Source organism: Choloepus didactylus, chromosome 2 (assembly GCF_015220235.1).
Source record: "Choloepus didactylus isolate mChoDid1 chromosome 2, mChoDid1.pri, whole genome shotgun sequence".
Classification (NCBI taxonomy): domain Eukaryota; kingdom Metazoa; phylum Chordata; class Mammalia; order Pilosa; family Megalonychidae; genus Choloepus; species Choloepus didactylus.
Window position 1 is genome coordinate 69463256 of NC_051308.1, and position 23636 is coordinate 69486891.

Consider the following 23636-nt stretch of genomic DNA (forward strand, 5'->3'; position numbering starts at 1 on the left):
CAGAATTAGAAAATCTCTAGAGAAAGCAACTAAAACAATGAAAGGAGATGGAATGGATTCTGTACATAGACAGACTGAAAAAAAGTTTGGAAAGATAAGGTCTGAGAATTGCTCATGTTTGGAATGCCCTAAATGTTCTAGATTTTTACAATATAGGATTACAAAAACAAAATATGTTTGTTATATCGTGCAATTGAAATAGATACTTTCTAGCAAATATAAGAAACAATTTTTGATTAACTGATAGGAATCATTATTGGTGAAATTATTAATATTTGAAATATAAATAATGTCAAGATGGGTTTGGATAAATGAATGGATTGTAACTCCACATTGGATTGTTAAAGAAGCTTTAATTTCTTTATGGGTGTATCATTTAATTTCTTCAGGTCTGACCTGTGGAAGACAAACATAAATTCCCATAAAATAAATTCTGTAGGAACTATCTGCAAATGACAAACTCTGTGCCTGGGAAAACTCTTCTTATGATTTAGAGGTTATTTCTACTTAAATACATTGTACTCTTATTAATGTTTTACTACTTAGTTTAGTTATAAATGTAAACACTTTAATTTCTTAGAGCTCATGCAGGTATTTTTAGAAAAAAAGAACATTCACAATCATTGAATATTTAAGTACATCATCAGAATTTTCATTCACTTTTTGCAAGTTAATCTTTTTTATTTAAAAATCCTAGCCATTAAATACCTCGTCAGTAATAGTTGATGAAATAAGATAACACATGGAGTGAAAGAGACATTAAAAGAACCACATGTGAAAGAAACGCATCTGATATTTTAATGAAAAGCTTCATTAGCAAGTATTTGAAAACCCTGCAATTGTTTTCTTTTCTGTCCTATTAAATCAGAAAACCTAGAATTATATCTTGGGATAGCAAGTGAGTTGAGGAGGTGAGAGGAAGGTATTGATCCTGAGGCAATCACTGAACATGAAGTCTTGCTCTAGGATACTAAGAGGAAGGGGGAAATTTGAACACACAATGAAAGTACTAGTGCCTGTATATTTGAGGTTTAGTAGGAAGTTAGATTCCCAGAACTCAGCTCAGTTCTGAACTGGGGGTGGGAGGGACGACATTGCTTCTGTGGGAGCACGGAGTCGGTAGAGCACAACCGGAAAAGCACTGTCCATACTGTCCATACCAGCTCTGTGACCTTAGGGAATAACTGGGATTTCAATTTTTCGTGTTCCAAAGGTTGGAGCTGATTTTAATTTCTAAGGGTCCCTTTAGCTTCAAAAGTCTATTTCATCTCTGAGAATAATTTTTAAATTTCTCGCTTAAATAGAGACTAAACTAAGGTTGGAACTTCCTCCAGAATAAATGTTGAAAAGTATAAAGATATTTCTCACTAAATGAATGTACTTCAAAATGCCCTGACTGCTTCAGAACCGGTTTTGTGTTATGTTTTCCTTCACAGAATTTGCAAATGTATAGGGAATATTTTATTTGCATGTGTTTAAATGCTTATTATTTCTGATGAAGGGAAGACAAAATTTTGTTTATCAAATGAATGTTTTGTGGAAACATAAAATAAGTCATGCTATTTACTTCCATTTTTAATGTTTAAGTGAGCTCCAAAATAGAGATATGTATAAATATAAATACATCCAGTTTAAATAAAATAGAAACATGGAAGATTTATTGAATGTAGCCTTTCACCTAAAAAGAGATTACATTAAATTATTCAAAATAATCATTTTATATATATAAATAATTTTAGGAACTTCTCAAAATAAACACATTTTCTAAATTTCTTTAAATTTACAAACAATACCTATGTGGAATGAATGAATAGATGGTTAACTCCAAATTAATTTGTATAGCTAATGTTGCAATATTTTTTGTTTGTAGGGGAAAATCCCTGCCATTTGGTTCATCGTAGAAGAGCTTGTTCATGCTACTTATTTCTCCTCTTTCCTTTATACTCCTTTTAATATGAGAAAATCAATCTTCCCATCCCTCAAGGCCCTTTCCATACGTATGTCTTTGTGATACCATTGAATTGGACAAAGTGAAGTTTTTTGATAAAATTTGATGTGTGGTGCTATGAGACATATACATATAAATGTGCATATATTCCTGCAATTTTTCTTTTTAATTAATTTTAGGGTCATAGCAGGTTAGAAAACCACTCCACTATTATGTATCAGATCTTGGTAGTAAAAAAAGAATTGAAAAGGTGTGTTGCATTTTAGTTCAGAATTTTTCTTTTTACCAAAGTGAGGTTTTGAGTATTGCAAATGTGTTTAAAATCAGGTATATGATGCTAAACAGTATCCTACTCTGTAACATGAATGTATACAGCTCTTTGAATTTATAATGTCATAATATCCACTTACAGTTTAAGAGTGTGTTATAACTCTATAAGGTCTGTCTGTACTCTCCCAGTAGAAGATATTTAAATACCTGGTAAAATGAATAAATTCTAATCAAATGACTTAGAAATTCAAGCTTGATATATTTAAAAAAATATTTCTTTCATTGGAGTAAAAAATGTTTTCTAAACCCTAGAAAAAATGATATTGTGCTTGCATATATATATATGTGTGTGTGTGTATATACACACACACACATATATATAGCCTTGACATAATGTACTTGAGAGCTGATCTCTTCTATCACTTGCTTTTTCCCTAAATTATAACTTTATTATTAGTTTATCATTTACTTCATCACAAGAAAGGGAACCATTTTTTATGATTTCCAACCTGTTGGCTATTTACAAATTTCTTATAAATCTCTGACTTCAGAAATCGAGGAAAAGAGTCCTTGACCATGAGACAGTAGATTATTTTCTGAGCCTCATCAAAGCATTTGAGAGTTGGTTCAGCAATATTCTTTGAAATGAGGTCCCTTGTACTGAAGTCAATGTTAATCTGTGGACAATAAGGTTGCATATCATTAGATTAATTTAACCAAAGAATACACAGTTTATACGGATGGTAGGTACATGTATCGTTTGAATTTTTTTCCACACACGAAACTGATCGGATGCAGAACAGCAGACAGACATCATCCATTCATTCTCTGAAAGTCAGAACACACTGTGTTTAATTTTTTTCCCCTGGTACTTTAACCTTAACACCTATAATGTACTTTCCATAGACAGAAACTTAAGTAGAATTTACTAGGTTGGCTTCCACCAACCCACTCCCACAGTCTATGCCTCTGCTTTTTTTTTCCCCACAATGTTGCTTTTCTTTCTATTTTGTACCTCTTTCTTATCTGCTAAAAATAGCAAAATAATGCGTGCACACACACACATATATATCCCTTTAACACTATCACACATAGGTATTACCAGCAAGGTCTATGGTCTAATAGAGATATTTTATATTGGAATATACTATTCCATAGAAAATGCCCCGAACTTTCCCATGAAGATACTTGCCTAGCTCTAAACACGTTCTGCAATATGTACTATATCTGTCTTATTCATCATACTATTTTTGGTACTTAGCAAAATAGCTGCCATATAATAAGTAGTGAATAGAATTAAAACATCTCTTAGAAAAACGGGCAGTATTGTAAAAAAATTCTAGAACTTTTGCCTCTGGTTCAAGAAAGTCTTTATAAATGATACCTTATACTGCATTGGATTGAGGTTAAAAGTTAAGCAGACAGACCTGCAATCAAATCCCTCCTCAACTACTTACTTTGCTATTCATGTGATTCAAGCAAGTCTCTTTAATCTCTAATCTATAATTCCTTTAAATCTTTAATTTCCATGGTATAAAAGAGAAGAACGCTTGTTACTGTTTGAATAATGCTCCCCATGAAGACATAGTTAAGTCTTAACCCCCGGTCCAGTGGGTGAGAACCCACTTGTAAACAGGATCTTTGAAGGTGCTATTAGTCAGGGTGAGGCCAAGTGGAACTGGAGTGAGCCTTAATCCAATATGCCTGGAGTCCTTAAAAACAGGAAATTTGGACACAGTGGGAGAAAGAGGGGAAGAGAGTTGGCCATGTGACAGAGGCAGAGATTGATTTATGGCTTGCCTGCAAGCCACCACCAGAGAGCTGCAGGCTTCAGAGAAAGCAGGGTCCTGCCAATAGCTTGATTCTGGACTTTGAGCCTCTGGAATCATGAGACAATAAATTTCTGTTGTTTGAGCCAATTAGTCTGTGGTACTTTGTTACTGCAGGCCTGGCAAACTGAGATAGCACCTATTTTAAAGTGTCATACAGATTAAATGAGATAAGCACTATCAAACTATTTTAATATTATTATTCTAGGAAGAAGAAAAGAAGAAAGAAACAGTTTTTGTTCATGAAAATAATCATTAAAAGGCCAGATTTGCTCATGAATATTTTCTTTCCTTTGGAATTTTAGCTACTCAGGGATCCTGGAACACAGCCGGCACTTTTATTCCTTCAATCACTCCCTCAGGTCCTCCATAGAAATCAAAGATTAAAACCACAGCTCCACTGAAGGCCTCAAAATCTGGAATCGATTTCCCCTTCTTGACTCAGGAGAGTGCTGGGCAGTGGAAAGACTGGGGTCAGACTCGTTTTATAATCTGTGCTCTGACACGTATGCTCTTGGTGACCTTATGGAATTGCCTTAATATTTCTGAGATTCTGTTTCCTTATCTTTAAACTATTGATCGTTCTTGACTCAGAGTTGTTATAAGAATGAAAGTGAGATGATCCATGCATTCACTCATTGAACAAATACTTATGAATTTCTATTATGTGCCATTATATTTGGGGAAAGACAACCAACAAGTAAATAAATATTATTTTAGTTTTAAACTTGAAGGATGAGAAGAAGTCAGTTCTCTAAGATTCTGGGGAAAAGCACCTCCAGCAGAAGGTGCTTAAAAACAAATGCAGAGCCCCTGACACAAGAAAGGATTTCTTACGTTCTGAAAAGACATTATACCTGGAGGGCTGGATTGTAGGGTATGAGGAAGGAAGGAACTGCGAAGAGGTTGAAAGTGGTAAGGAGTTGGAAGAATTCTCATGTTTCTACTCAAAGCAATGGGAAGATACTGAAGGATTTTAAGCTGGGAAGTGGCATGATAACTTATGTAACATGTACAATGCCTGCGTAGGAGTGGGAATCAATGAATAGTGGCTATGACAAAGATCTCATAGTGATTTTTAAATATCTACCATAGTATTTTTTATAAACTAATCTCATGCTGCGATGATTTAAGAATATGTGTTGACTGTTTGCTCCTTTAATATGCTATTAATTCTTTCATATCATCATCTGCAAACTGTTCAATTTTATATCCCCTATAATGGTAAGTATAGTGACTTAGGAATTTATTAGAGTATGTTTTCATGGATGGCAGAGCCCTTGTGTGCCTGGCTCACAGTGTTGGCTTATTATTATTGCTATTGTTATAATCAGAACTGAACACCTGTAAAAACTCCCATTTCCTATTTGTAAATGTCCAAAGCCCTGATTTTGGCATTCATGGCCTTTACAATGTGATCTCAATATGTAAGTTTCTTCTCTTGTCTGAGTGCCCTGTATTCTCACCAGGCTAGACTTACTTCCTCCAAATGCCTTGTATTTTCTAAGCTGTGAACATTTTCTTGTACCATCCGTCTAGCTGAAAGTCTCTCTTCTTCACCTAAGCCTTTCACAAGTGTTTGAAGTGTTTTATGTTAAGTCTAAACTCAATATCTACCCCATGAAGTGTTTTATGTTAAGTCTAACTCAATATCTACTCCACAAATTTTACTTACAGATTTTTTTCTCTGCTGACCTATCAAAGAATTTTGTGTTAGACGATATTTACATTTTCAAATCCTCACTGTGGCTTGTATAGTGTGAGGACTCAATATATATAGGTTGTAAAGTGAAAAATTGTATCTAGGTTTGTTCAAATAATGTTCAAATTTTACAGAGAACTGACTATTCCATTTCAAGGTAATAATGATAATATTATTATTAAAAATACTAGACTAGCATTTCTGACATACATCTCATTTTTCTGATAAGTTCTTTCCTACCAAGGAACTGCCAACATCAACTATTGAAAGCTAAAATAAGATCTCCAGGAAGATATTCAGTGGTCTTATGAAGGTGTCTTGGCAATTCGGCTTAATGTCGGTGACGAAACATCACATTCAGGTGTTTGTAAAAATGTCATTTTTTTTTCTCCAAGTTGTTCAAGCTCAAAACATAGGAATTATCTCTGACACCTCTTTTTAAGCCTGATCTCTTACCCATGTATGATAAAATCTCTGATCTATGCATATACATCTTCTCATAATGCCTTTTATTGATAACCTCTAAATGATCTTTTCCATTATCATTCCTATCTCTCTGGTTGAAGCTTTTATAAACTCTCTCCTAAACTATTGAATTTACCTCTTATCTGATAGCTTCTTGCAGTTTCTTTCCCTGCTAAACCTGCCTGTGCCCAGTATTACTATATCAATTTCACAGAAATATCACTTTCATCATATAAATATTCAGCAGAAAACTCATTATTTTCTATAACATAAAACAAACATCTCACACCTTTACTTCAAGGTCTTGTTTCAACATCATTTCTTACTAGCCCTCAGTGGCACCAATAAAGTTAGCTTACTCTCTGATCCCAAAATAAATCTTGCACATAAAGCCTTTGTTTATGATGTTCTGTTGCTTGAAATCCCTCTCATCCCCACAATTGGGTGTGGTTGCATTCTGTACAGATTTTCCTCTTTGTGATTTAGCTTAAGCTGAATATCCTCCAAGAAGCCTTCCTTAACTACAGAAGGAAAGTCACTATTATTGCCTTATCACTATAATGCAATTTTGATTAAAAAATCTTATGAAATTTGAATTCTTGCTTAAATAGACTTGGATATAAAAGCTTCTGTTAATGTTAAAAATCTGAAAATATGATTGTCAGAGAAAGATTTGTCACTACAAAGGCAAGTCAACATTTCATGACATGGAATTAGCTAGTCTTTTATATACTATCTTTCCCCTATTCCTTTTACTAAGTCCTTTTTCTCTGTGTGTCCCCTCAAAATATAACAAAGCAGATATGCACCGCAAATTCTGTCTCAAATGTTCTCTCCCTATATTTTCTTTCTTGGGAATTTTGTCTTCTCTCAGGGTAATTAACATTCTGAGTAATGGCATTGTCACTAAAATAATCATAAAAATATTTAAAGATGAATATTTTAACTGTATAGTAATAATAATAATTAATATTTATTAAATGTATCTGATATGCCAAGTCTTTTAATCACTACTTTATCCCTATAAGGTGAATAACATTGGTACCCCCATTTTTCTGAAAAAACTAACTTATGTATCTGTAAAACATTATTTTATTTGTAGTCATTCCTTGAATTTATTTATTTCAAATATTTATTGAGCAACTGCTAAAGAACTGTACTAGGATCTGAAGATATAAAGTTGATAAAGATGGAAACTCAATCAAGAAGACAGATTTAGTCGAAGAACCCAAAGAGAAAAATATGAGCCCTGAAGGAAAAGCTTTCTGATGAGATTTTAAGTTGATCTTTGAAGGATTATTAGGAATACAAAACATTAAGGAAGGAGCTTGGCTCTGGGACAGTGAACTGAGATAGAAGAAAGCAAAATCTAGAGAGGCATGATGATGCCAGATTATGGAGAACCTTGTAGGTCTTCTAAAGGAATTCCTGCTTACTCTGAGAGCAGTGAGGAGAATTTTAAGCAAGAACTGATGCAAATATATGTTTAAAAAAACATGTCACCAGATGCCATGTGATGAAATAGCCAGGCATGGCTAAAGGGAAGAACACTTTGAAACCCGCAGTAGAAGTTCAGATAAAAAATGATGGTGAATTAGCCTGGGTAATGACAGAGAATACAGAGAAGCAGACTTATCTCAAAGATATTCAGGAAGTAGAAGGGATGGAACGTGGGTTGATTAGTAATGAACCGGGGCATGGAAGAACATTGTTAGCAATGGCTGGATTTTAGATACATCCTGAAGAACGAGATGACAGATGGTTCTGATGGATTGGGTGTGAGACTTAAGAACAGAGGAGAATCAAGGACATTTTAAATTGTTTAGCCAGAACAAGTGGAAGAATGGGGGTGGGAAATGGGAAGTTGGAAAGTTGAGAGGTGGGAAAGTTGTCATTAACTGAGATGGAGAAGACTTGGGTAGAAGAAAGTTTTGAGTAGAAAATCAGGACTCATGTTTGGATTTGCTGAAGTTGAGATGCTCTTTTAAAGCTATGAGACTGATGAGATCTCCAGGAGAGTCAGTGTAAACAGAAAATAAATAACAACTCTCTCCCTTCATTAGAGTGCATGTTGAGTTAGGAGAAGGAACAGCAAAAGAAATTGTTTTTCCAGTTCTTTAACTGGAAGCAGTTTGAAGATATTTCAATTATTTCATTGAAGGGGGAAAGAACAATTCTGTTAGATGCTCCTGAGAAGTCAATTCAGATAATGTATTGGAATATGCTATGCAGCGTTCCTTGTCTTGTCTTTTCAACTCCTTCGAACATTCAGTAACAGGAAAAAAGTGAAAAAATGAGGCTTAATATAAATATTGTGACATATAAAGTCCTTTAATAGAATCTTTCCTTGGAACATATTTACAAACTGCACCCCCAACTTTCCTCTTAACTCAAATTTGATCTTGGTTGGGTTCTACCAGAGGATATTTGGGTAACTTTCTGCCTGAAAAAGTGAGACAGATGAGACATGTGAGCTTGGAATAGACTGAAGGTGGGACTTTTCAGGAGGTGACCCCCTGGAGGTATATATTTACCAAACCATGACCTTGAGGAACTCCTGAGCTACTTAGACGCTATGGGGAAACTCAGACTTCGCTAAGCATCTCAAGCTTTATTAGGTCCAGGGCCTGGGCTGAACATTGTTATCGATTAATTAAACAAACATGGGCTATATTCATGCTATTCACTAATGAATAGTTGCTTCTGTTTTATTTGTATTGATATTCTCTTGTTTCAGGGACTTGAGGAAAATAATGTTTTATTTGCTTATTTTTCAAAAGGTCATGAATTATTTTAAGTATCTGAGGCCACTACACTGCCAGCCACAGAAAACAATTCACAGGACTATAATTCTCATGGCATGACATCTGAGATGTCATTGCAACTATTTAGAGACTTTTGAATCCTGTCAATGTGGAAAAGGCCTTTGATACAGGGGACATTGACAACAACTCATGGCATTAAAATGATGGATTTCTGAATGATGTTTGTGGTAAGTGTTTAAAAATGATTTCATTATAAACATCCAGGATATTTTAATACTCATGTGATTTTGTTAACCGGAGGTTATGCAAGCCAAAATCCTCTTTTCTACACTATCAGTTTTATGTTCTTTTGGTTCATAATAAAATATTTTGGCAGGAAGTATTTGTTTTAAAGTGTACCTGTTGGCTCTCTAGTGACCCTAAACTGTGCTTTATACATTTTTACATAATTTGAATGAAAACTTTTCATTGTGCTCTCAAATTCAAATTAGATAGCCTTTCCTCATTTACAATGTCGAGCATAGCAGGAGACTGTCATTATGCATAGGGTGTGTGCATGCATATGTAAAACATCTTACTAAAATGGAGCAAGTAGCATCTTAGACCTCATTCACAACAGAGCTTCAAAATTACTATTCAAATTAAAGCTGTCTATAATCATGCTTTTGGTTACATAATTCTATTTAATCGCCCCAACGCCTCTTGTATTACTTCATTTTTGGCATCATTAAAGGCGAACATCCTGAAATATATTTTCAAGTGTAGCTACTGAAGTTGAGAATAGAAAAGTTTGTAACATCTAGAAGAAACCATAACTGTACAGGACTGTATCTTTTTATTATAATTGGCTGTGAAGACAGAAAGAGACACAGGTTGAGAGCAGCACTTATAAATTGGGCGAGAGAAATGTCAGGAATATAATCTAAAACCATCTTGATTAATTAGACAAGTAATAAAAGTAAAGATGGAATTGAATGGAAACCAGATGGCTCTCTATTTTTTGTGGTGATAAAGGAGATAACACAAAATCATAAGGTATACCAATTGCTAAAAATAGATGTACAAAGGCAAAAGCTATGCTGGAGTTGCTGAAAGGGAGTCACATTGACTGGTTTCCTTGACCCCCCAGTGTGCTAATCCAAGGTTAATTTAAGTGGCATTGGGAGGTGGGAAAGTTTAAAGTCCGCCAGTGCTTCTTGTTTTTTTTAGTTGAAATGCAGCAATTGATTTTTCAGAGGGCCTAAATGATACTGCGGATTATTAGAAGAAAGACTCTTGCCATTTGTTTTTCCTCCTAATGCTGTATTTGAATCTGGGCTTCAGAGTTTAAGAAGTTATACAAATTAGAGAAAATATGAGAAGGAAAATAAAGCTTTGATAAAAAGGAAGATAGACTCTGTGTGCTGAGATAGTTTTACGCTTCTTCTTTTAGTATAAACATCAAGGTTCCCATGCTGTGTCCTGAACACTTAAAATAAGCAGGAGAACTAGGGAAGGGAACACAGAATAAAGGTAGGGGTTGAAGAACTCGCTCCCTATGATCTGCATATCTGAATGACTACAGAGTTCATCATTTTATCTCTGAGATTCAGTTCAGTTTTCACGTAATATGTGGATGATTGCAATCCCTTCCTAAGATAGTGAATGGGATGGTAGAAAGAGGATAATCCATATAAAAGCATTGTGCAGATATTACTGATTGCTTCTTTAATTTTGCTTCTCTGTCTCTCCTTCCTTCCTCCCTCCCTTCTTTCCCCTTCCTTCCTTCCTTCCATCCTTCCTTCCTTCCTTCCTTCCTTCCTTCCTTCCTTCCTTCCTTCCTCTCTTTCTTTCTAGATCCCTTTTAAGAAGGAATAAATAAGGATGTGGAAATGATTGGGATCCAGAAGGTGAAGCTGCCTCACAATTGATACTGGAGACACTCAGTACCAACTTCTGTCATTACTGGACAAGCTTTTCTGGCTCTGGCTGGTCCCTTTGTTTGAAGATTCTCTTTCCTCTCCTACGTTTTTCCCATTTCATCTTGTCTTGTTTTCTCTATTCCAATTTCTGGTCAAAGCTTAATAATTACTTGCTTTGAGATTAATTTCCTAACATTTTAGACTTGGATTTTCCCATTATATTTCCCTGTCATGACACTCATAAAAGTTTACTGCAAATATTTTTTGACTGGTGTCTACCCACCAAGGCTTTATTCAGGGCCCATGCCTGTGTTTTCCTTAGCTGCACCAGCACAGTGCTTGACGTACAGTAGACACTCAGCTATTGATTAGTGAACAAAAATTCAGGAAATTAATAAATAAGCAAATATGTCTAGAGATGATTCTGTAGTTGGGGCACCATTGACAAACAGCACCTTGAGTGGCAGGACTAAGACTCAAAATAACATCAATACTTTGGGGACGTGGCACTTAAAAATGCAAAGAGGAAAAGCTATATGAATATAAAATTAAGGATGTAAAATTGGCATTACAGCAACAGCAGAAAATGCTTTTAAATTTCTATTTTCATGGGCTTTTCTTCTCTACCAGTCATTATATATCCACTTCTTCCCTAAGGCTTAGATTAAACTAACCTTATTTAAAATAAAGGTTTTGTCTCAATATCCTGTCTCATTATTATTCAATCTTTACATCCTTTCAGGTATAATGCAAGCAATTTCATTTTGCACTTAATCATTTGTTGCCTTGCCATTTTTCTAGTTCTATCAATTTTGCTTTTTTATCCAACTAGATTGAAATGTTCTTTTGAATGAAAACATAGTTTTCACTTATTTTATTTTCTTACATTTCCTTTTTTGAGAATTGCCTAGTGCACACTTAACATATTGTGCTGTCCTTGTGTTAATTATTTGTTCCGTACCTAAACTGGGTTCTCTTCCATGAAGGGATCTTATTTTATACAGAGGTGAATAATAGGCACAGAATAAAATTTTCCTGAACAGAACTATTAAGATGTCCTCTCCTTTATAATTTCTTATTTATGAGTTATGATGCTCTCACATTTTGTCTAATATCTTTACTTAAGAAACTGCCAATATATTTGTTCCTGGGTTGATGATAATATGAATTTGGATTTATATAATTTTTAAACATTACACAATGGTATGACTTTGGCATTAGTTTTCTAATCTCACACAATGACAACTGGCATAAACAATTTAATGACATTTTGTCTTGTTATGATCAATTTCTTTTCAGTATAGGGAATAATGTTATATATACATATGATATAAATGTCATTGCATTAACTAGCTGAATATGAAAGTAATATTATTCAAATTTTTTCATATTTTCTTGAAATCGAGTAATATTTTTTCCTTGAAATTTTCCAGCTGTTATGAAATTAATGGTCCAAATTGAAGGCAAGAATACATACAAGTTTAAGGATTTTTACTCTTTGTCACTCACAGGTTCTCACTGTGTACAAATTAGAGACACTGAAAAAATATATTGCTTGTTTAATAATTTTATCACTTTCAAGTCACTTAGTCAAACACATAGCTCACAGCTATATTTTTCCTGCAGTATTTCCTTTTGAACCCACATAGGGACAATTTATTTGAGTGGCTTTTTTTTTTTTTTAATGTGAACCTGGTGATTTGTTAACATGTTTTTGTAACAAGTGCTCGTGTCTACACATTTATCAAGCCTCTTAGAGTTACTTGTCATCAAATATTCTTTGAGGTTATCTAATGGTCATTTTCTAGTAGTTTCAATAGCATTTATGTAAAGAAAAGATTACGTTTAAAGAAAGGGATTATGATTTTTTAAAACCTGTTCTGTGTGAAGTAAACTATAAACATATTATTTCACTTATCATTCATATCTGCCCTATGTGGATGGTGTTACAAGGTTCATTTTATAGATGTATTTTATAGATGAAGAAACTGAGGCTCAGAGATGAACCAAGTTTATCACAAGATTACACAGGTGAGGAATCAGGATTTGAACCCAGGTTTGGGTGGCATCGAACTTTAGGTTTTTTACTATATCACACTAATCCCTTGTTAAAGTAGAAAACAAAGAGAAGGCAACACTCTAAGAAAAAGGCATAAAATTCAATTGAAATTATTACCATGTCCCATGGAGATCTGAAAGTTCAATTTTTTTGTGTGCAGTCTTTGCCTATTAGGACAGAAAACTGACAACTATTAGTAATGCCAGTTTATAGACAGGGATCACTTAGTGAATTTAGTATTGTCCAATTGTAGATTGTCTAATTGCATCAATTAAAATTACTGTTATGTGAGCAATTTCATAGATGAGGATATAAAGACACAAGAAGTTGAAAAGAAAGTAAATGGGATTAAACAGACACCTGGATAACATGACCATTATCATTTTCCTTTATTTTAAGACTTTCTATCAAGAAAATTGATTATAATTTTAATTCTTTATAAGATCAATTACACAACTATAATTGAATATAGAAAAATGGGCAATTTTCACATGGTAATCTCATGCTTGAATTAATTTTCTACTTATGAAGATCATTATATTTTCCAACCTTCACATGAAATACCTCACTTAGTCTTGTCAAGTCTTCCTACTAGATAAATCCATTATGCTTCTTGACCTCTCTTTATCTCCGTTGCTGCCTTCTTACCCAACCTCACCCCACACCACTTCTACTCACATTAGCAATATCAAAATGATTGCAATTTCTGGAAAACTCTAAGGAGATTTGTGCTTCCATGTCACACCACAGTACCCTCTATCTGAACTACTCTTCCTTCATTGGATCCGTTAATAAAATATGACATTTATCAAGACTGGTTTCATGTGTGAACCACTATACAAATCCATCTGTTAGCTCTCCAGGTAGACTTACTCCTTCTGTCAACTGTGATAATGATGCATTTTCAATGTGATTTATTAATACATATTGTGTATTTTGCTTTTTAATTACATGTCAATCTCTCCTAGTCTGAGACTTTATTGTGGGACAGGCACTAAAAAAATCAGTGCCAATTTAATGAGTCAACATAGCAACAGTGGTGCTACAGAGAATTACCTTGAAGACAGCAATTCATATAAAATATAGGAGGTAAACGCTGTTTAGTAATTCAAATAGGAAGCAATCAATGGTAAATAGATAATAGGAAAGAAAATATTTCAAACATAAAGGTTTCCTTTTTTTCGATGAATCTCGTCATACCCAATAATAATGTTTTTGAGATACTTCAAGGAGACAATATAATCTACTACTTTGAAAGCAGTCAGAAATGTAAACATTCTATATCTAGTCCAAATTAATTAGTTAGACAAGTTATAAAAATCTGGAAAGTTTTGCTTCCTAAAATAATAATTACACCATTTAGTTAAATTATTACTATATAATTAGCTTTTGAAGGACATGCTAGAAAAATTAGCAAAAATATTTTGTGAAAATTGACTTGTATATTGTAATTTCAAATCAGCTATAATTAAAAGGTCACATTTCTTTTTAGAAGACTTTATACATAATATTTGAGAATGTTATTGTGAAGAAACAACTGTTAATTAGATAGTTCATAAAGAAGAAAAAAACATCTGGCTTTCAAGCCAATATCGCAATGAATAGGGTATCTTTAGGGATGATTACAAGGCCTTTTAGGGAATGACACATTAATCAACATGTCAAATCTTATATACTACATTTTCAATTTTCCAGAATTATTTATTGATTCTTAGATGGTAACTGGGAAATAAATGTTGAAATAGCTCCACAGACATTAAGGTTCTTTTTTTTTCCCCGTAGAAATTTCAGGCCATGTTTCAGTGGTTGGTTTGTTGCAATGTTATATTAGAACAATATATGCTGCAGTCATCAGTGTCCATCTAAACTTTGAATTATTGATATGGAAAGTTTTGCCTTAGATTTTATGAAGTTGTTTGCATTATATCTATTTTGTCCTTTGTTCCCATAAGTACAATCACCCTTGTCATACTTCTCATACCATGCATCTTAATTTTGTTCCAGGAAATAGGATAATTGATACCTATGAGGATATCAGTATTTCACCTCTGTAGGAGCCATGAATAGTACAAGCAATTTATGTTTGTGACTAGTCATTGAATGTAGCCTCCTATTTGCTACTTATGCATCACATCTCTTGGCTTATGGGATATAAATTGTGAAATCCAAAGCGGTCAAAAATATAAATAGCCTAAATGATGAAGTTAAATATTTACGTGGTATGTGGAGATTATGATGATTTGGTTCTGGAAATTTAATCATATATAAATGAGATGTTCAATACATAAAATACTTTTGGAGATTATTATCAGAGTCATTTCAGGTTTCTCTCTAAGGGCTTTTCTATTTTTTTGATCTTAATCAGGATAGGTAGGTCTTGATCACTTGGGACAATACCACAGACCTTTGCCTCATTTTTACCTTCAAAGAAATAAAGGTAAGCAAACCTGCATATGGAAAGTAAGATATTATTTCATGTCATAATTTGGATTTTCAGAATATTGCAAATGAAGAATTAAACTGTTGTCGGTGGTTGTTTATCATTTTCCCTCATATTCATGTTTTATTTTTCAAATTTGTATTCAAGAATGCTATCTCACAGTGACCTTGTTTAGCTCCTGGTTTACAAAAGGAAAAAAAGAAATTGAACTTGAAATCCAATAGCATGTGTAAGTAGGATTTATGTAGGGTTGACTTTGGAGCTGCTTAATTTGAAATATTAAAGCTATTTTTCAAGATGCTGCATGCTGTGAGAAGAAGGAAGAAATATTGGTTATATCTGGCACATAGTTGGTGTTAAGAAATATTTGCTGAATCGGAGAAAGACAGAAGGATTATCCTAAAGAACTTTTGGAGTCTATCGCTATTTTCTAATCAGATACATATTGACAATTTTATGAACACTAGAAGTAAAGTCCTTTAGAATGATTTAATGTCTGCTAATGGGGAACATATTTGCTAGGGGTAGGGCCAATGATGAGTCTTCACTATCTTAAAATTGTTCACTCACCTCTTTAGGAGCATCAACTTCAATAAATTCAGAATAAATCATCTTCGCTTTGGAAGCAATTTTTTCTGCACTTTCTGTTTTCTTAAAGTCTTCACAGGCAAGCCAGAAGTCAATATTTTCTTCACTAAATTCTGATTTTAGAAATGTTCTAAAAGCATCTAAGCCAGCTACAAAATATATAAGAACTTTTGTATAATATCATATACAGTAGTATTATGACCACAATCAGTACACTGTATAGTATAGGTATTTATTAAGTGACAAATAGTTATTAGTCCCTCTAAATATAACATTTGCATGTTTCAGTTTGTACATTTAGTAAATATTAGTTTGAATCAGTAATAAAATATTTATATCTGTATTTCTAGAATTAGTTCTATTGACAAAGGAGACCTGTACTTTATTTTTCTAGATCTGAAAAGTCTAGGAGTATATACATCTTAATGGAAGTTCTTTACTAGGAAACTCCATGGACTTTACTTTTTAGACCTGGCACTAGGCCCAGGTCAGGCTGACGATTTTATACTAACTTCAGGGTAAGAATATCTTTGTTGTTGAGAGCTGGTGTGAAAGCACAATCTAAGGATTTAGATTGTGTTGCTTTGGATTTATTATTATTAGTTTTGGGTGAATGTTGGCCAATTGCAGTCTTAAAACCTGAGAAAGTATCTGGTGGGGACATTTAGTGTGAATGCTTCTCCTGTTTGTGCGGTATTATGCAATTTTAAATCCAACGGCAAATAAAGTGTACTTTTGCCCAGTCTTGCCTTAAGCAAGAGTGAAGTTGCACACTCTCCCTCCTGGTACCTGTTCTAACAGCTTGTGCTTGGGTGTTTGCTATCTGCTCCCAGCTATTCTCCTTAAGCATGCACTCTCCAGAAACTTCTGATAAGGGACTGCAAACTGGGGCCCAATTATCTGCAGGTTTGTTTACATTTTTTTTTTTAAATTTAATAACATAGGGAGGGCTTGCACTTTGTGATTCCCATAGGTCCCGCCCCTCCCCATTATCTCACTTTCAGTCAAATTTACACATTTATTTTCTTCCTTGCTCCTATAAACTTTTGAATTTGTGACCACCCATTTTGACCTTTCTCTACTTTCTTCATCAAAGTGTACACTGAAGTATTATTCTTTGTTGCATCTATAGCTTATTTGAGAAGGTTGTTGTTAACTACTTCAGGGCTGAGTACAGTTAAGAGTGTGCCTCTAGTTAGGTAGCAGGTTAGAGAGATCAGAACAGATTCCCTCTGTTGACTGGATTAAAACAGTACCTTAAGGCCATGTTATTCAGCTTCACGGCTTGTACCCTTCTGATGGCAGTATCTGATTTATAAGCAAGACTGTGTATCTCACTGAGGAGGAAACATACATCCATGCTTTTGCCACTTAGAAGGATTTGCCTTCCAAAACCTTGCAGGGTTTCTCCTCCGTCTGCCAGGAGGGCCTGTTTGCATGTGCTCAAAGCAGCTTTTCCCTGACTGCAGGCTCAGAAGTCAAACCTTCAAGTTCCAAAGCAGGGAGAAATATGTATACGGATTATCGGGGGACAGGAAAAAATCAACTAGACAAAAAAAAATATGAGGGAAGTTTATGGAGAAGGGGCTTAAGTCGGTTGTTTGGAAGTTGCTGCAGGTAGGAAGTAAAAGTAAAGTTTAGCAAGGAAAATAGGAGCTCCATGGAGCAAGATTATGGCATCTAAAACACGATTTAAAATAGAGTTAATAATTTTTTAAAATTTGAAATAGAGGTGAAATAACAAGTCATTGCAAAAGGTTGTCAAGTACCAACTGAAATTCTCAGTAGAAATATTTGAGAGTGTGGATGTCATTTCTTATGTGAGCACTATATAAAAATTCAATTAACAGTGTTAAAAATATATCCAAGAAGCTTCTGTGACACAAATTTAGGTTATAAAAATCCTCTTGGTAACAGCCAATTAGAATTTGCCTTGAATTTGGTCCAAACAATGATGAATTTGTGGGGTCTAACCAGAATCTCTGCTAAAATCTGTTTTATGGAAAGGATAAATTATACTTTAATAATACTGAAAGAATATTGTAGATTCATGACTGGCAATAATTTATATACATGCCATTAAAGCATACGCAGTTTTTTTCCCTATTAGAATTATCTAAATGCATCCTAGAGAGCTGGGAAGTTAGAAATCAAGAAACAATTATTATTTTCTGCCATCCTGCAATTTTAACATAGGCCTATTCTGAACTAATTATTACTCTCTTCTTTCCTCTTCCCTCTCTTGGTGTAGGGTACTGGAGTTGAATAAACAATTAAAACTATGCTGGTTATCTCTTTCTTGTCAATAAAACGCAATATTTTATGTAGCTCTTCTTCTATACATATGATTTGAATGAATGCCCAAAAGATGGCAAATGATTTTGTAATGATATCCTACATACAATTAAAATAATATTATCTGAAGGCAGTCTACACAGTGTGGTATGGCTGCTGCTTAGAGCCAATGAGGCTGTTAAATTGAACAAGCCAGCAATAGACGGTAGAAACTACACTCATGCCTGAATACGGCATACCCTCAAGTTGGCAAAATAATGAGATACTTTGGTGAGTTATTTAATTTATTTATTCTTAAACCCGTTATTAGTTGGATCTTACCTTGGTTGGCTAAAAGTGTGTCCATGTTTTCAGACCATGCTATTGCTTCTGCAGGTGAAGATCTGTGGAAACAACATCTACCCTTGACAATAGCATTGTGAGCTTTCTCTTCTACAACCTATAGTAATATTTGAGTTACATGTGCTTGTTGAATTATATCATTCAAATGAGCTTTGTACTATCAAACTGCAAAAGGTTAGCAAAAATTTTGTTCTCCACAGTGCACAGCTATAGCAATACAAAGTGGGGTATAATTTGATATCAGCAAATTTTTATAATCTAGCCAAGAGTGTTAATAACATTTGGAAATTTTTGAACTCTATTAAAGGCACAATAGAGCTATTGCTCATTGCTCTGTAGAGCAGGAGTGAATTTTTTCTCAACTAGAAATATATTGTTAATTGATGTGGCATTACTCTAGTATATTCTTTAAAAAATTATCATGATATCAATGAATGATTTTCTAAGTTTTGACAGTATGCAAACTATCCATTTCATGGTTATGCATCTCCAAAAAATAAAAAAAAATGTTTTGATTAAGAATCTCTAACATGTGATGGTCTTGGAAATGTTTATTTAAAAACAGTATTTTGAGAAGTCTTTATACCACTCTGAGGCAGCCTTTATTTCTCCTTAGACTGATATATTTCTAGTTCTGGGATGATTTATTTAAATCTGGGAGTCTGTCAGGACAGAGTAATATCTTTCTCAAAAGTGTCAAAATATTTATAGACTTAAGTCTTCTGAAGAAGGTATCCTTTTGGGGACTTGATGTAGAAATAATAAATCATGTTTAAGATATCAACTTTCTGAGATGCAAATACATCATGCATCATTCCCCTACATAAACAGAGGTCCTGACAAAATAAGCCCACATCCATAGAAAGGATCTTCTGCCCAGGAAAAGCATCTTGGATTATGTAGCTGTGATGTGCAAATGACTTAGTTATGGAAAAGGAAGATCTAAAGTAAGGTTTCTATTAAAATGATTGGTAATGAAACAGAGTCTGTCTGGTTATTCCTAAATATTTGCATTTGCAGTTAAGGGGATTGATTACAAACACACAAGTGCAACAAAATCTCTATGCTTTTATATCCTATTACCTTCTGAAATTTGCTGATATTTTAATTATTTTTGCTTGGATTGATTGTGTTGCCTTCTGTTGTTGCAGGTTGTATTTTCAGGTAATAATGGTTGTCATAGACAATAGACAGAGGGGGCTATGTGACTGGGAACTCATTTTTCTATTATCCATCACATATTTTCTTAATCTCAAATTCCCTTTTCCAGTGGTAGGCAGCTAATTTTCCTTTTTCTCTTGATTGACTAAGGCTTGTGGACATAAGATAACCTGTAAAACCATTTTAAAATGTTTTTTTTTTAATTCAAATTGACATTTTAAAAGATTTGGGTTGCTCAATTTCTGTCTTCCAAATATGGTGGACCAATCCCAGATTTGATTTTACATTGAAGAGCTCTTATCCAAAGAAGCTTATGTTGTATTTCATTTGACCCAAATAACAGGTCTCACAGGCATTCTATCAAATAGAGGGTGCTAAAATTATAATAAAATTATAATAAAAATATAAAGTCACTGAAAATCCACCTATTTCTAAAATGTCTCTATTTGTAGATTAAAATTTGACTAGTTAGCAGGGTATTGAAATTAAAAGCAGCATAGTACCTGTGGAATATATATTAATCAGTAGGACATGGAGGAGCTTGAGCCCAAGCTTAGCAACGCTGTATACTGGTTTTCATTCAGGGGCAGCAAGCAAAGAAAAATAGTGAGAAATAGAATCAAAGCAAATTCATCTAAGGATGGACTTCTAATCCTCCATTAGTATGTAAGTTCCCTGCGGGTAGGACAAAATGTTGTATTTCTAGCACCAAGAACAGTGTGTATGGCCCAAGAAATATATGTTGAACATATGGACAGATAACAAATGAATGCCCAAACCCCAGAAAATGGCAGATATTAGTCTTCAATGAAGTGGGTAAATGGTCTTCAGGATGTTGGTAGATGACATGGTAAGAAGATAAGAGAAATCATTACCAATCATTTTAACAGAAGATAAGAGAAAATTTAGCTGAACAGCTTGAGCTTCAAAGAGCTGTTGTGTTCCGGACCAGGGCAGAGGAGAAATGATGGGAAGACATCACTGGGGAGTAAACAATCACACACCTCACTCTCAACCCTGAGGTATGTAAGATAGAAAAGGATGGACAGCATCCATTCTAGAAGACTTCAAAGCGAGCCATGTCCTTCAGGGAGAACTAGATCTGGGTTAAGCCTAAAGTAAAAGGACAATTCAGTGAAGAGCTAATTAAAAATGGAGGGCTTATTGGATGAAATGGAAATGTTCAATAAACAGTAGCTCTTTTTATTACTGTCATTAATATAGGAAAAGAGTAAAAATTGAAAAAAGGAAGCAAAGTCTGGGTAATGTTATAGAACCAAGGACTAAAGAAAATTTCCTAATACTTTGAATTATAGACAGTTACTAGAATACTATAGATATTCTATAGATATAGATATACAATATTGTAGGTAATAGAATTAGAGATCCTAGAATATTTTATTCTTAAATTAAGGTCCATAAAATGCTGGCATTGCCATAAAAGGAAAAGCTACCCTTCAGTTCTCTGCAGAAGTACCCCTGCTGGTATGTGATAAGACCTGGAGTCCCCTCAACCCAATACTTGCCAACCTATTTCTCCCACAGAAGGTCAAATTCTGACGTCAAAAACTCTGAAAGGATTGGTGGTACTGAAGTATTTGTTTTTCAGGAATTAGTTGAAATGTAACTATTTTAAGGAATAATATTTGTTATTGCCTTTTAATTTTTAATTTTATAGGGGAGCAAATTAGTGCTGTTTATGAATGAACTGAAAGATAATATTTATAATAGCAGTAAATGTATAACAATGTGTTGAACGTTTATAATACAGCACATTATGCTAAGCACATCATATACTTTACCTCATTTAATCTTGAAAAGGTCACAAACCTTATTATTCCCATACTGCCAGTGATTAAAGAGGCTCAGAGATGCTGAGAAAGTGGTCACAATATCAACATCTATTAACAGGCAAAGTTCAAATTCAAACTCCGGTGTGGGTACTTGTACCCGAACTCTTTCTATACTTCTTCCCAAAATGGATGAGTCAAAATAGATATGCTTGTATTTTATTCATGTTTTGGAACATTTATGATAAAAAATTTCAAAGCAAATTTTCTGTAAGAGAGATTTATCACACTTCACACAAACATTTTCTCTAAATAAGAATTAAGTTGTGGTAGTTAACTACTCAAAAGGAAGTTTTCAGACAGCAGAGATTCTTAAAACTTGACAATTAGTAAAGAAAAAGAGCACATTTCCTATGTTAGATGCCAGTGAAAAGTAAGATTTTGTATTTTAAAAAAGTGCAATTATATAAATGCTAAGAAATAAATCTATTGCATAAAATTTGGGGGAAAAAGAGGGTGGCTGGTTTAAACTACTGAACTGGTAGAATTTCACTTGACACGTGTTACCTTAAATGGACAATATGCTCATTCCTTCTTTTCTTGTTTGTTTGTTCATTCCTTTTATTTGGATTTCAATTGAAATTTTAATAGAGGGTTTGTCTGGCTCTTCTCATTTTTGTGCTTTTTAATTTCCTGTAAAATTGTGATGTCTAATTAATATAAGTTGTGCGTGTGTGTGTGTGTGTGTGTGTGTGTGTGTGTGTGTTTTAACATATGATTTGTCATGAAAATTCACCACATTTTGGGAGCCAAAACCACACTTAGTGTTTCATGGGGTTTTGCCTGATTTCCTTTCTGTTTTCTTCATTAAGCCAGTGCCATCAAGGCCAGCAGTACCCATATTATGTGTCCGGAGAAGAGCCAGGCCAGATGGGAACTGCATGAAAGCTACCAGTTATCTTGCTAATTGTGCCAGCTAGAACCAGTTGTATTGCATTAAAAAATGTGGCATCCAACAACTTAGCTGTTCACACTCAATTAGCAGTGTGCTGGAGAATGGAAAATTCAAGCAAGGAGTCCATGTGCTCCAGGAAATGACAGCTGCTTTCTTTTCTGGCACTTAATATTCATTTTAAAGTTCCTCAATAAATATTGTGATAAAGAATACAAGGATCATATATATCTTATGCACCTAAGTCATATAACAGTTTTGGAAAGCATCACATAAAGAGTTCTCAGTGATCTTTTTACACTTTTTAACCTTGGACTATCTCAGCAAGTTTTTAAGAAAAAGCTGCAAGAATAAGCCAAGTGTTGTTGACATATTTTTAAAAAGAAAGAGAAATCAACACAGAAAGGAAAAAAAAATAAATCAGAAAGAAAGGCAACAATTAGCATATTTATTACAAATGAAGGAAACAAAGCATCTAAACTAATGAAGGCTCAATCGTGTTTCAGTTGTACATCTGAGATAAAAATAGCTTTAAACAGCAACTCACTTCACTGGCATTTTTCCTTCCACTGTCTGTCACAGATGATGCCGATTTCTCTTTCTGACTGATCTTCAAGCTGAAGGTAATGTGACAGCAGGAACATTACAATTAGTATGCAAATACCTATCCCCAGGGTTACAAATCGGCATTCTTTAAATCATGCTATTCTCAGCTTATTTTTTCATTTTGTTATTAACTTTTTCATTGGTCAAAACACTTAAACTTCTAAGTAACAAATAACTCTTCAAATAAATGTGACATTTCACTGAGTTCTATGACACAAATGAAATAAATTCCATTTGAAATTTAGTTTCTACAGTTCATATACATCAGTTTACAAGACAACTACTGTTCACATGAGGTTGTCGATTCAGAAAATCTATATAATTTTAAATATTCACATTTAGGTCTTTAACCTGTCTAAATGATCATTTTGTTTTCTTTTGCTCATTAATTTTTGGAAGACTTGACTTCTGATACACTTATCTTAAACAATTATATATGTTTAAATATGTTTACAATTTTATTCATGGACTAAAATGCTGTAGAGTAAGGAATGACATGTTTCTTTGAAAATTATGCAAGTTT

The 23636-nt window shown here is 33.9% G+C and overlaps 1 protein-coding gene across 1 annotated transcript; it reads right to left on the reverse strand.

The window, feature by feature from the left end:
- Nucleotides 1-2691: 2691 nt before the first annotated feature.
- RGS21 (regulator of G protein signaling 21) lies at nt 2692-23065 on the reverse strand. The gene is made up of 4 exons (XM_037812488.1): nt 23055-23065; nt 18584-18660; nt 15950-16116; nt 2692-2895 (listed from the first exon to the last, which is right to left on the reverse strand). Exons 1-4 carry the CDS (start codon nt 23063-23065, stop codon nt 2692-2694), a joined length of 459 nt encoding a protein of 152 aa, XP_037668416.1.
- Between the last annotated feature and the right edge of the window lie 571 nt (nt 23066-23636).

Bases quoted from the DNA above. Each gene is read 5' to 3' on its own strand.
- RGS21 (XM_037812488.1), bottom strand. The intron at 16,117-18,583 runs GTAAGATCCAAC...TATATTTTGTAG, and splicing joins CACACTTTTAGCCAACCAAG to CTGGCTTAGATGCTTTTAGA. The intron at 2,896-15,949 runs GTGAGTGAACAA...TATTGTCCACAG, and splicing joins AAGTTGATGCTCCTAAAGAG to ATTAACATTGACTTCAGTAC.